We start from the raw sequence: 14,719 nt of genomic DNA, 5'->3' as shown, positions 1-14,719 counted from the left end.
GGCAGTGGCATACCCTGGATCTTCTGGCATAGGTAAGGATATGGCAGCAATTGCATCTTGGCAATCTCTAGAGCAGAAACTTCAGGAAATTATGAATCAAGTTTCACTCTGACAGTAGGCCCAGAGGTTTCTGCTAGGCACAACAGAGTAGTTGGAGAAGTTGCATGATGGGAAGTATACTATGTATGTGGTGCTTTTTTTTTTTTTTTTTGACAACTGTTTGCTGGTTGTCTCCTGTGGATCCCTGGCTCATTGGTACTAAAGGCTGCATACCCTCCTTCCCTCTCCCCAGGTGGCTCCCAGGGAGGTTCAAGGTAAGTATTGCCTCTCCTGAGTGGCTGGCCTCCGGGCAGCAGAAGAGAAATGTGAGGTGACCTGTCAGTATCAGTTTTAGCTTCTTATTTTCCATATCTAGCTTCACAGACGGCTGTCTGTAATTTGGAGCAGCAGCACAAGTGGGATTGCGGTAGCCTTGACAAGGAGGTTAACTGTTTGAGATGCAATCTGCATCACCAGATTCTGAAGGTTAAATCTGTAAAGAGAGCAAAGAACTCTTGAAATGAAATGAATTGTCTACCAATGAGATTAATTTCTTACAGTTATTCACCATCAGTGTTATTAGAGGATGTGTCTCAATTTGACTGCAGCACTACTTGCAAACCCCAGTTCATTGGGGCTGGAGTAGGTTGTATTAACTAGTAATATCTACTTCATCTTTATCTTAAATTAATGGGTAAAAGATACTTGTTTTCAGATAATAAACTTCTTAATTTCCAGTATGCAATGCTCAATGTTAAGATCACAGAAAGCTATGCGGAAGTAATGTTGTTAAATTTTATAAAGAAAAAGCAGAATATGTGGACATATTCATGGCTGGTCTTCAGAGATAAAATATTCCCTTTCAGTGCCACACTTCCTGTAAGCCAGTTTTATGGCCCACTTATATTGTGTATATGATTATATAGAGTTGCTTGTATGCTGTAATATTGTATTGTGTTATCAAATTGTAATGTTTCCTTGTCAGAAAATGCACACTTGTCAGAGCAGACCTACTGAAAAGGTCTTGATGAATTTGCTATGCATGTTTTAAAATTACTTCTGTTTTCTCTGTATTCTGGCCACTAATACGCACCTGATCTTTTTACTCTTGTCTCTATCACCAGGCCTCCTGAACCTGTTTACAGCACTGTGAACAAACTGTGTGATAAACCACCTTCTCCTAGGCACTATTCCCCTGTCGAGTGTGACAAAAGCTTCCTTCTTACAGCTCCCTATCCCCACTACCACGTAGGCCTGCTCCCTGACTCTGAGATCACCAGGTACTGCATGCGCTTCTTCCTCACCTCCTTTGTTATAGTGCATGAACACCACTAGATTTATCTCACAGTTTGCATCCGCACCACACATCTTCTTCTACAGCTTGTGCATTTTTTTAACCATGTTTTCACATCTGCGCTACTGGAAGATATATGCTGCCTCAGTATATAATTTTGGTCATCCAAAATCCAATGATGAGCACAGGCAATGTTTTGATCCATTGGAACGGTGCTCTAAAATAGGTTACATATTATCTATCACATTTTACAACTGAACTCAGTATTTCTTTCTCTGTGAGTATGGAAAGTGTCTGAGACTTCACTGAAAGCTGTAGCAATTTGGTTTAATTCTGTCATTTTATTTCTGTGTTGCGCATACTTTGTTCACTGAGCATTTTGGTCTTTGTAGGGTGGCTACATAAGCCATGCAGAAGAAACAGCAAAAAATAATCACCTCCCTTATCAAGTCATGGTTGAGAGTACATGTAAAATTTAGCGTTCTCTCAGCTAGCTGTGCTCTGAGAGGACTTTTCCAAAACCTCAGTTTATGAACATTTCCATAACTGAAGTAATGGAAGATATTTCTGTAAAATACTGTCAGCAATTGCCCCATGAGAAATATTTAATAAAGAAAAACATGCTATCCAAAACTGTATACTACTGTAAGCAAGCTATTCTATAGTCTACTAAGATAGTAGTAAACTATTTCCAAATAAGATTTGGGAAATAGAGGAAGAATTAGGCATAAGTTTTCAATATGTTGAATGCTTCCTTTGTTAAGAAAAAAAAAAATCATCTTTTATATCCTAGAGCAGAATAAAAATTATTGTATTTGGAGTTTTGATCATAGACTCATTCTACAGAAAACACTTTGGAAAGAAAAGTGAAATTTGGGGAAAGAAGAGCAGAATTGTGCAAGTCAGATGGAAAATGGTAAATTAATGTAAGATACAGTAACAGGAAAGGAACATCAGGGATTCAAAAAATGGCTGTAAAAGGCAATGCAGTGCTATGAGATAGAAAGCAAAATTTAAAAAGCAATAAGACAAATACTAGTGAAGAATGCAGTAGATGTGGCAAGAGGATGCAGAAGCTTTCCGTTTACTAGAATGAAAACAGTGTATCTTCCAGAAAATATATATAAAGATGCTTAGCCACTGTATGAGGTTATTAGTCAAGCTGTTCAAGCCAGTGTAAGTTTGGGTGAAAACCATTGATAAGGGCAATGTTTTAGAAAGGTAGAGTGCAGGACACTAACAGACCTATCAACAATACTTTACTTTCTCTGCAAATATTATCTTAAAGGAAATAACTAGCGAAAAAGTAGTAAAATTACTTCAAATCTTTAGGCATAGAGTACATATGACATATCTGTAAGCATCACAGTGCTTCTGTATGTTTAAAGCTGGGCCACAGAAGAGATCATTATAAAAAGACTCTTATTTTTAAAATGGTCCCTTTAGAAAAGATGGGACAAACCAGAACTAGAAAACTGAAGAAGAATGTTCTGAAGGATCTGTGGAGTTGTGTACTGGGAGCACTGAGGATCAGATTGTGGCTTGCTAACTATAGGGATATGTAATTCATTGCTAAATGGTTAATCTCTGTAGACATAGAACTGTCAAGGCTATGGACATTGGTTGGGATAAAAGGGTGAATCTGTTAATGCTGCTTTCTGCAGACCAGATACTCAGATACCAATAATCAGTGGAGAGCCCTGGAGAGCTCATAGAACTGGTCCATTTTGCCACCTGAACCTGAATGTATAATACTTTTTCTTTATATATAATATAATATTTTTTATATATTTTTTATATATAATATAATATTTTTATAATATAATACACTTTTTTTTTTCAACACTCCAACAAAAACTGCAGAAAGAACACAAAGACAAGAAAAAGCACAACTCATCATTAAATGCTCTGCACTATGTTCTACTACATGCTGTGGTAAAGTCAACTGATTGCTATAATATATGCCTCCTTCCCTCTGTGAAATAAGACAGTTTTTGATGTTCTCAAATACTGTCATTTTTTTCCATAAGACTCTTTGACTATGGAGGAACACATCTGAAATAATATTTCACCGAATGCCTTTGGTGAGGAACATGACTGTTTTGCAACATATGTATGATCCAGTTTCCAAACTGACTCAGTATTCACAGTTGGAGAACAAGTTTTAGAAAAGTTTTAATCCCATTTTAACCATAATCCAAGTTACTGCTTTGGCAGAAGCGTTCATTGTAGGCAACCCTAAGGCAATGTGTCTCAGGGCTGTATTTTGTGGAATATTTGGAAGAATTAATACATGAAAAGACCTTATTTTAAATCTGCAGCTGTGATATCACCATCTCTATTGGAAGCTGTGCTAGAAGAAAAATCTTCCAAATATTGACCAGGTGTTGAAACATCTCCCTTAACTCACCTGAATTCCTCAAAGCCCTTTTCCTCCACATTATACACTCCCATGATCTCAAATCAAGCATAAAAAGGTATCTCCCTGCCTTCCTACAGGTTTCCTAGAAAAAGCGTTTCAACAGGATTTGTCAGCCTCAGGAGGAGGCTTTGAGGAGGAGGGGACAGGCATTATTTGCTTGCTTTGGTAGCTGCAGTCATTGTCACATCTCAGTGTTCCAATATTCAGATTCTACTGCTGAACTGCAAAAAATTTGGCTTGACAAATAACTCTTCCAGAGGAAGAGGAACATGGTGCTGTGTTCTCCCTATTGAAATGCTTGTAAGCCAGCCAATGCCTTTTAAAATACTGCTCCAGATAACTCATCAGCTACCCCTCAGATGATAGTTTTGTCAAGGCTCATTAACTTAATAGTCAAAGGGAATTCAAAGGCCAAATCCTTATTTCTCTACAACAAATTCAAGTTTATAACCCTTCCTTTCATAGTGGCCTGTCTTATCTCTGGGAGATTTGGAGGTCTTGAGCAATATGCTCTCATAGTAGAATAAAAGTAATTTGTTTTTTGATTGAATTATCAGTTCATGTGAATTGATATTAACAGGGACAACAGCTGAAAATCTGTCCCTTTGAGAGCACCACATGGGAACAAATGCATAATATTCATGTTCTGGCCTCTGTCATAACTGACAATTATGTGTACTAATAGAAAGTTATTGGCAGCAAAAAGAAATTACAGCTCATCAATATAACACTCTTTCTGCAAACACAAGACTTTGTTTCTGCATTATGCAACACAAAACGTATTCTGTCTCTGCAAAGAGAGCTTCACTACATGCACTTCTCCATAGACAAACTTTAAAAATGCTTCAGTTTTGCTCTCAACTAACTTTCCTGTTTTCTCTGAAATCATTTTGGCGCTCTAGTTCAGCACAGTGATTGCTAAAGGGCAGTTCTGATATTGCCGGTTTGTGTGATTTTTTTTTTCTCATAGGCATTTGCTTTTCTGTTAAGCCTTTGATCATGTGATTGCATCAATATTTTTGAATACATATAATCATAGAATGCTTTGAGTTGGAAGGTACATCACAGATCATTCAGTTCCAATGCCCCTGCAATGGGCAGGGACACATTCCACTGGATCAGGTTGCTCCTGACATCATCCAAACTGGCCTTGAACACCTCCAGGGATGGGTCTTCCACAACTTCATTGGGCAACCTATTCCAATGCCTCATCACCCTCCCAGTAAAAAATTTCTTCCTAATATCTAATCTAAATCTCTCCTCCTACAGCTTAAAAATGTAGGGAGGGAACTATGAGTAGGGATTCAGACTTTGTAGTAATGGGAGAAGAGCTTGGGAAAATGGCCCCTCCCAAAAATGTAATAAGTGAAAATGTTGTTCGTCTTAAGTCTAGACTTACAGATTCTCATGATTCTTGGGTGCTTGGATTAAAAGTATTTGGCTTGCTTTATAAATGAAGATTATCTTTTTGAAGACAGCCTCAGTTCTGGCTGACACTGTGATCTGCAGTCTTAGGCAAGGCGGTTAATGACTTTCTGCTCCATTTTCTCTGCCTCTGAATGGCGTTTAACCATGATGTCATAGAGCTTCTTTGAAAATTAAATCTGATACAATAACACCCTACTATTAACAGTAATGTGTGTTATTATTTAATAACATCAAAGTTATTTTAAGGTATTTAATGATTTAGATTAATGACATCAGTTCTTGGGCCCCCCAGTATTTCCTCATCGATGAGGATTAGGGAGAGAATATAACATTGGTATAGGGCTCTGCAGCAGCCTTTTGCAGAAAACAGCATGCCATTTCCATAGAGGTAATTGAGCCTCAGCTGACGCTAAACAACTGTACAAATAGAAGTGTGCTGCAATGTATGCAGGACATATGAGTAAGGAGACTATGATGTCCAGAATCTTGTTGAGGGAACTGGAGTTGTTTAGTCTGGAGAAGACCGCATCACTCTCTGCAACGCCCTGAAAAGTGGTTGCAGTGGGGCAATTGTTGGTCTCTTCTCCCAAGAAACAAGTGACAGGACCAGAGGAAATGGCAGCAGGGAAGGTTTAGATTAGATACTAGGAAAAATTTCTTTAATGAAAGAATGGTTAAGCGTTGGAACAGGCTTTCTAGGGAAATGGTGGAGTCACCATCCCTGCAGGTGTTCAAAAACCATGTAAATGTGGCACTTAGGGACATGGTTTACTAGGCACAGTAACTAGGGGTTGGGCTGGTGGTTGGACCTGATGGTATTAGATGTCTTTTCCAACCTTAATGATTCTATGATTTCTATGATTAGTGATTGATGTCTGAGGCAACCTCCAATGTGTGGCTGAATTCCCACAGCTTGCATGCAAGCCTGTGAAGGTCGCTACACTCTGATGGTCTCTACAATCAGACAGGTGCAATACTGAGTGTTGCTGCTTGTGGTCACCTCATGTAATTGTAGGGATCCCTGAGATCCCTCTGTAGGCCATGAAGAGACTGCTGAGAAAGTGCTGACCACTTTTCACTTGTCCTATCAGGAAGTTAATGTAACTGCACGTGAAGCTGTTTTCTTCACAACAACCTGCTGGGAGCAAACTTGTTGTCAAAATGATGCATATAACTGTACTGGTGGCTGCCTTCCAGAGACATTCTTGTCATCTTTATTGAAATTCACATTGTATGGGAGTTCCCACTGTCCCCTTTTCAATCCCATGTGTTTAATAAGGGAAGTATATCTCCCAAAACACACCTAGGCATTTTTTGAGGTAAGCTTGAAATGGGAGCTATCAAAAAGCAGTATTAAAAAAGAATATTATGAAATTGAATCTTCAACTTACCCCAAATGAACACAACCACTTTTAATTAATTTTAAATGAACTTTTACTGCTTAGGTTTATTTATTTACTTATTTTGTGTGAAAAATTCAAATAATAATTACAAAACAGGAAATTAGTCAGTTTTGGGCAAATCAGTTTAAATGCTTAAGTTTTTAAAATCAGAGTTGGAGTAGCTCTGTGCTTTTTTCTATTTTAACACCCTGGAATCTACTTCTGGTCTCATCTGTGTTTTACACAATCCAGCCACAGAGAGCAGGCTGTGAACTAACCCTACCACATAGCACTGTCTAAAGACAGGGGAAGGAAAAAAATCAAAATTATTTCTGTGGACTTTTAAACATTAAAATAGGCAGTACAGAGGTTCAACTTATACATTGTCAATGGAAACAAATTAATCCTACAATCACATGCATCACAGAATCATGAGACAGTTTGGGCTGGAAGGGACCATAAAGATCATGCAGTTCCAACACCCCTGCCATGGACAGGGACACCTTCCACCATCCACAGGACCAGGTTGCTCAAAGCCTCATCCAACCTGAGCTTCAATGCCTCCAGGGATGGGGCATCCATGACTTCTCTGCACAACCTGTGCCAGTGCCTCATCACCCTCACAGGAAATTTTTTTTTCCTGATATCGAATCTCAATCTCCCCTCTTTCAGCTTAAAACTGTTCCCCTTCATCCTATCATACAATCCCTGATAAACGGCCCTACCCAGCTTTCCTGTAGGCAAGATAAGACATCTTTAGAAAATAAAAGATAGCTGGTTAAAGTAATTCTTGATAGAGTAGCTCCCTAAAACCATAAGGTGGCATTTTAAAAAATGAGCAATGTGACTTTTTGTTTTCAGAAGTGACTTTAAGACATATCTATACACAAATCTAGGCATTCAGAGGCTTGGAGCATATAGCAACCCCTGCACAATTTAAGAGATTAAACTGGTCATCATAGCAGGTGGCTTGGGTTCTGATGTTCATACTGATGAGAATTGAAGCATCTTGTTATTTACTATATCAGTGAGAATTAGCTATATAAGAGCTATGGCCTTCACTCCCTAAACAACATCTTTAGGAATTCAAGCACTTCTTTACCTATGGCACCTAGACCTTTCTAAAAATAAGCTCAGAGACCCTGACTCACACACAGGAACGTATATTGCAGTGGCTTACTAGATGCAACCCAGACGCAGACAATTACATACCCATTGTGCTTAACTGGATTGTGCTGCTTCTGAAAGAAGCTCCAGAACTGCAATATTTTATAGTTATATTGTTATTAGGCGAAACAAAATCTGCATAAACTCTGTTGATTAACTGTGCTACTCAAATGCAATGTCACAATGTAGATTGTCCCTACTTGTAAATCAGACTCCTGAGGCCTTTAAATTATTTAGGATCTTTTGGAAATTATACAAATTAATTGTGGATTTTCCTTATCATTTTCAATTAACAAATTAAAAAATCTTAACTGAAACAGTTTCCTTTAATATACTTCTAATCCTGACTGAAGCGTTCTCTTTAAGTAGGTGATCCAGTTGTATAACTATTGTAGTTAATGAAAGAAAAATGGTGCTGCATTTCAGCCTTAGCTTTCATGTCATTTTATGTGGGTGAATCTCTGACTCTAATAAGCACAAACTTAATAAGACTCTCTTTACACTTTCCTTTTTTTAATGACAAAGTTTCTATTTTGAACACTTAATTAAAATGATTAGGAAGATGCACCTTTTAAGAAATCAGAGGGGTTATTGCAGTAGAATCTTAACCTGTAAAGGCATAAAATCTCTATAGTTCAAGTGTTTAATTATGTAAAGTTACAGCAGTCTTTCAGGTTAGCATGGGATGCTTCACGTTAGACCCCCTGGACTTTATTTCCAATTTTACTGCTGTCTGATTTTATTTAGTTGAGCAAATCACTTAATTCCATTTACTCTGGGTAGCTTTTTCCAACACTTCACCACTCTAGTCACTAAAGAAATTTTTCCTAAAATCCAGTCTAGTCCTCCCCTGGCGCAATAGGAGGCTACTTCCTCTCATCCTACCCCTGGTGTCTTGGGAGAAGAAACCAAAACCCACCACACTACAATATCCTTTAAGGTAGTTGTAGAGGGTGATAAGGTTTCCCCTCGGCTCCCTCTTCTCTAAACTAAACAACCTCAGTGAGAAAACCAAAGAGAATAGAATAAAGTTTTTAAAAGGGAAAAATTAAGAGTATATTTCTGTTCCATCATTTGGGGAATATTTCGTACTTTTGAAATATGACTATGCTTTTTTGTGCTACGGGTCCTCTTTTCTTCATATATAGCAACCAAGGAAATTATACTCTATGTACATAGCTCATAAAATGGACAGAAATATCAACTCACTTAAGTAGCAGTATTTTCTTCACTATGTCTTTAGAGAAGAAAAAAAATCAGTTCTCATTAAGAAAACATCTGTAAATCACTACTATTAAAATCTCCCTGCTGTTATGATTATAAACAGAGCTGCAGAAAGACATTTGGGGACAAAGGAAAGAAGTTTCTTTCCTTTCCATATCTATAAGCAAGCCCTGAAATTCAAGCCCTAAGTAAGATACAGGGAGCACTCCTGAGGTAACAAATGCGAGTTCCTCCATCTTTTTTAGATTGATGGTGAAGACTGGAATGGTCATTTCATAGAATCATAGAATCATAGAATCATAGAATCATAGAATCATAGAATCATAGAATCATAGAATCATAGAATCATAGAATCATATGATAGTTAGGGTTGGAAGGGACCTTAAAGTTCATCTAGTTCCAACCCCACTGCCATGTGCAGGGACATCCCACTAGATCAGGTTACCCAAGGCCCCATCCAACCTGGCCTTGAACACCTCCAGGGATGGGACATCCACAACTTCCCTTGGCAACCTGTTCCAGTGCCCCACCACTCTCATGGTGAAGAAATTCTTTCTAATGTCTAGTCTAAATCTGCCTTTCTCCAGTTTATACCTGTTCTTGCTTGTCCTATCACCTACTTTATGAATAGTCCCTCTCCAGCTTTCTTGTAGGCCCCTTTCAGGTACTGAAAGGCCGCTATAAGATTTCTGTTATTGTTTATTGTACATATGTATGCACCCTCTCAAACATCTTGTTCTGGTCTCAAAAAATCCTCTTTAAATAGTTCTTCCAAAACAATAGAGTACTAAAACTCCAGACACAATACTCAAATGCTTCTGAGTGTTGGGAGAAATTTGAACACATATTTTTAACATTCGTTCCATTACTGGTTCTAGTGTATTCAGAATAAATGGGAAAAAAAAAGTGACAGAAGCTGTCACTCTGTGTAGGAGTGCTACAGTAACAAGATAATGGAGCCATTCACTAACTCAAATCTTGTCCATGGTGACAAAAGTTAATGGCAATTATTACCTGACAACTGTCTAAAGGCCAATATGAGAAATGGGTTTGGAGAGTTTCATTCTTGTGGACAAGTTTCTGCATCATAAAAATCATCACTCCATCTGTCATAGTAATTGCTTCACTCTCAGCTCATCAGAAAAAACAAGAACAGATTTAACCTGGAGAACAAATTACTCTTTTTACCCCAAGAGAGAGTTCTTTGAGGTTAGAAATGAAATATTGCTGTGGAGACAGGGTAAATAGAGCTACCCTGTGGATACTATGCTGTACCTGTTGGGGGAAGAATAATTTCCAGGGTTGTAGCTGCACATAAGAACAAGAAAACTTACTGGTTAGAGCAAAGAGCCAGGAACCAAGGAATTTGCCTGTATCCCTGACAGCTTGTATAACCTTGGCAGATTAAGACTTTCCTGGAGTTTGTCCAGTTGTGAAATAACATGATGCATTCACAGACACCATCAGGAGTACTTGGAGTTAAAAGGTATTTCCGACATGTGCAGATGTGCGTGGTTTTCTGCACTGCATCAAAAAGTCATCCTTAATAGCAAGTGGAGTGATAGGAGGCATCATGGAAAGTAGGTGGGACCTCTAATTATAGCAGTGTATTTTGTCATGAAAATGCAAGAAAATTATAACAGTAATAATGAACCTACATTATTGTTCTACACCGCAGTTATCCCACTGGAGTAATGTACTGCTGACTCAGGCCACCAGATAATTTTATATCTAATTAACATCATGTATTACTGTTGACATAATCCCTATATGTAGGTACTTGTAAATTACCTGTCCATTTCTGTTTGTTTTACCAAGTCTATTAAGATTTTACTTTGAACAGGCTATGTCTAGAAATAAGATCAGCCCTGCAGAGAGGGACTAGGGAGTGCTGGTGGGTGAGAAGCTCAACATGAGTTGGCAGTGTGTACTCACAGCCCAGAAAGCCAACCTCCTCCTGGGCTACCTTCAAAGCAGCATTGCCAGCAAGTTAAGAGAGGCTATTTTGCCCCTCTACTCCACTCTGATGAGACACCACCTGGAGTACTGTGTCCAGCTCTGGGATCCTCAGTACAGGAAGGATATAGACCTGCTGGGGCAGGTCCAGAGGAGGCCACAAAAATTATCAGAGGAGTGAAACGCATATCCAGTGGGGGAAGACTGAGAAAGTTGGGGTTGTTGAGCCTGGAAAAGAAAAGGCTCTGAGGAGACTTACAGCAAGCTTTCCATACTTAAAGGGGACTTATATGAAAGATAGGGACAGAAGTTTTATTAGGGCCTATTGCTACAGGACATGGGGTAATGGTTTTCAAATAAAGGAGGGTAAGTTTAGGCTGGGTATAAGTAAGAAATCTCTTACAATGAAGATGGTGAAACATAAGCACTGGTTGCCCAGAGAAGTTGTGGATGCCCTATCCCTGGAGGTTTTCCAGGTCAGGTTGGATGGGACTCCGAGGAACTTGTTCAAGTGGAAGATGTCCCAGCTTATGAACGTGAGTTTTTGACAGGAAACTTTGAAAAGGAGGAAAAAAAAGGCATTGATAGAACACGTGAATGTATGCAGAGATACTCAATGCCAATTTGCAATAGTAGAACAAATTGACAGAAGGATTCATCATCAGCCATGATTATTACAGTCTTCTGTATCAATGTAAAGTTACTGGGAAAAGTTTATTTGGTTTTGCTAAGAAAGAAATCAACCTTGCATACACTAGAAGTGCAGAAAGGTTTACAAGTTCTAAACACTCCTGAATTTTGTGAAAGCCTAGTTATGCAACTGACCTTTTTGGATTGAACCTAACTTTCAGCTAAGCTGTTGTTGTAAATTTGCGTGCTGAATTTATTAATGTGTCATGGTGTATCCCCAGCTGGCAAGTCTACACCACAGAGCTGCTCACTCACTCCTCCTGACTTCTGGGATGGGCAAGAAAATAAGAAAAGTGATAAAACTCGTGGGTTGAGACGAGAACAGTACAATAATTTAAATATAATTATGAAGATGATAATGATAATAATAATAATAATAAATTTTAAAGAAAATAACTAAGAGAGAAAGAAGTGAAATCCAAGAAAGACAAATGATGTAAATGAAATATAATTGGTCACCACCAACAAGACAATGTGCAGCCAGTCCTAAGCAGCAGCTTTCACCCTCCATCGACCCCACTCCCCTGGTGTATATACTGAGCATGATGCCCTATGGTCTGGACTATACCTCTGGCCAGCTTGGGTCAGCTGTACCAGCTATGTCCCCTCCCAGCTTTTTGTGCTCCTCCAGCCTTCTTGCTGACTGGCCATGAGAAGCTGAAAAGTCGTTAACTTAGTGTAAGCACTGCTTAGCAACAACTAAAACATCAGTGTGTTATCAACATTATTCTTATCCTAAATCCAAAACACAACACTATACCAGCTACTAGGAGAAAAACTAACCCTATCCCAGACAAAACCAGGGCATAATGATCTGGGATCTTAAAGAATTTATTCTTTAAAAGGTTTTTATTTCATTTTTAAAGAATAGCACTAGAAGCAGCTAGCTTATCATAGTGCTCATAGTGCATTAAACCAGTACTGTTACTGCATAAAAAGCAAGGTCAATAGAATGACAAGATATAAAAATACATATTTTTCTTTTAACTGACAAAGGGAAGGAGAGGAAGATTTAGTTTGACTTTCAGAATCAAAATTTTGGTATTATTAAGGAACTACTAGAACAGAATTATTACAATCCCCAGGAAGATCTATTGACAATTTCTTTTTACAGAGTATTTCCATACTCTGTGCAGAAAATGAATAATTCCACAGATAATTGGAATTGCCTGCCGTATCTTTTGAGGGTCATGCTGAGGTTCTTGCTTTTATCTTGTTGAAATCACTACCCTGATGAAGTGGGGAGCAGGGAAAATAAGATGACTTTACAATGTGAAAGCAAACTTTTGTATATGGGCTTGCACATCACATCACATTGCTTTTGATTTGATTACACTGACTTCTAATAATCTGTATTCTGAATAGCAATGGTTGTATCCTTAATGGTTACTTTCCTAAAAAATAAGCCTGAAACCATCATAATGTATTACACTGTGTAAAGAGAAAAGATATAAGCATGCACACCTGAAATTAACTGGAGCTCACGTACTGGGAATGCACAGTATGGAAACCAATGGTGACTTGCTACTACTTACTGGTAGTAGGGTACATCTACATGGCCCAATGCAAGATCATTGGGATACCCCTGAGCTGGCTCTAGTCAAATTAGGTTAGTTGATGAAGCAGTCTAACCTGCTTCTGATAAATGCCCACACTGATTAATAGTTGACTTGGGTATAATCAGCAATATTTGTAGACAGTTCGGTTGCTGATCTACTGAAAATTGCATAAGCTATAATCAGAACCCTTAGCCTATTCAGAGTACAGTGACTAAGTGTTGCAGGTAGGAGGACAATCGTAATATCTGTGGCAACAGTGTGCCTGTACAGGCTTGGTTGGAAGCAGAAGTCATTCAGGTTTGATTAGCATACAAACTAAGGTAATTCTGTCATTGCACTATGTAGAAAAGAATTTGCTCCTAACATTTCAGACTCAGTAACGTAAGTGAAGGTTGTTAATTTTTCATATCAAGAATTTACAGCCGTTTTATATGTTATACTACTTCAGTGAAAGTATATAAAAAAATCTTGTTTTATGAAGACATCTAAAGTGGTCAGTGATCTCATGAGTGTCCTTGAAATCCCAGGTACTATCTAGTCTCTTGAGCCTCAAATGTTTCAAACTTCTTCCGGCTGATATGTGCACAGCAGTCAGAAAGCAAAGCATGCAAAGAAGGAAAGAAGGCTCTAGAGAGGCATTATAGAAGCAGTCTACAGAAAAGCTAGTAAGTGGATCTATATCAAGGAGTACAGGGACAGGACAAGGGGGAACAGTTTTAAGCTGAAAGAGGGGAGATTTTGATTCGATATTAGGAAGAAACTTTTTCCTGTGAGGGTGATGAGGCGCTGATGCAGGCCGCCAGAGCCCAGAGAAGTCATGGATGTCCCATCACTAGAGACGTTCAAGGCCAGGCTGGATGAGGCTTGGAATGGGGCTGGAACTGGAGGATCTTTAAGGTTCCTTCAAACCCAAATCTTTCTATAACTCTATTATTGTATGAGTCTATAAAATTTACTCATGATGGGAATTCTAGTATATTTTTCACAGTGGATTTTGCCTGGTTTCCCTGATACCTCTTGTAGTCATCACTCAATAAATACCTTCACATTGGTATATCATATATGACAGAACTGAGTCTTTCAGCTTGGTAACTGGAAGTTTCTGCTTTTTCAAGATCCAAACCAAACTGACAATGAGCAGAACACTGGAATCATGTTCAGTCAATTAGATTCCTTGGCTTTCCTTTTTTTTTTTTTTTTTCCTGATACAATCTTGTACAATACCATTGAATTAACGATGAGTAGATTTTCTGTTTTGACGGAAGTGGGGTTTGGCAGCAAGTGTCCACAAAGGATGATCTGTACAATACCACAGGCAAAATTATGTCTCAGTGAAGTCAGAAGTACATTGACTTAGTTGTAGCTTGAATAATCCAAAAATAAGCATAGCAACATAATACAAGAAGCAGGTTCATACTTTCATGTCAAGGCTAACTCCCACATCATGTGACATCATCCTCTGTAGCATCTCAAAGATTGTTTCTCAAGAAGTTGCAGTCTATTTGAATGTACTACTGGGTATCCTTCATAAAGAATAGCATCAAATGGACTATAAATT

The 14,719-nt window shown here is 38.4% G+C and overlaps 1 protein-coding gene across 32 annotated transcripts in view; it reads left to right on the top strand.

Moving 5' to 3' along the window:
- The window catches only part of DLG2 (discs large MAGUK scaffold protein 2), a 1,047,701-nt gene that overhangs the window by 784,167 nt on the left and 248,815 nt on the right, over positions 1 to 14,719 (top strand). For 28 of the 32 annotated variants that reach the window (XM_069879628.1, XM_069879594.1, XM_069879620.1 and 25 more), the window contains one exon: positions 1,164 to 1,319. The exons of the other annotated variants lie outside the window; for them this stretch is intronic. In XM_069879628.1, the coding sequence (XP_069735729.1) occupies positions 1,164 to 1,319 (156 nt within the window). The remainder of the gene's footprint in view (positions 1 to 1,163; positions 1,320 to 14,719) is intronic. 32 annotated transcript variants of the gene reach the window in all.

Source organism: Phaenicophaeus curvirostris, chromosome 1, assembly GCF_032191515.1.
Source record: "Phaenicophaeus curvirostris isolate KB17595 chromosome 1, BPBGC_Pcur_1.0, whole genome shotgun sequence".
NCBI lineage: Eukaryota > Metazoa > Chordata > Aves > Cuculiformes > Cuculidae > Phaenicophaeus > Phaenicophaeus curvirostris.
Note: the sequence above shows the minus strand (reverse complement) of the source record. Positions and strands in the feature narration are given on the sequence as shown.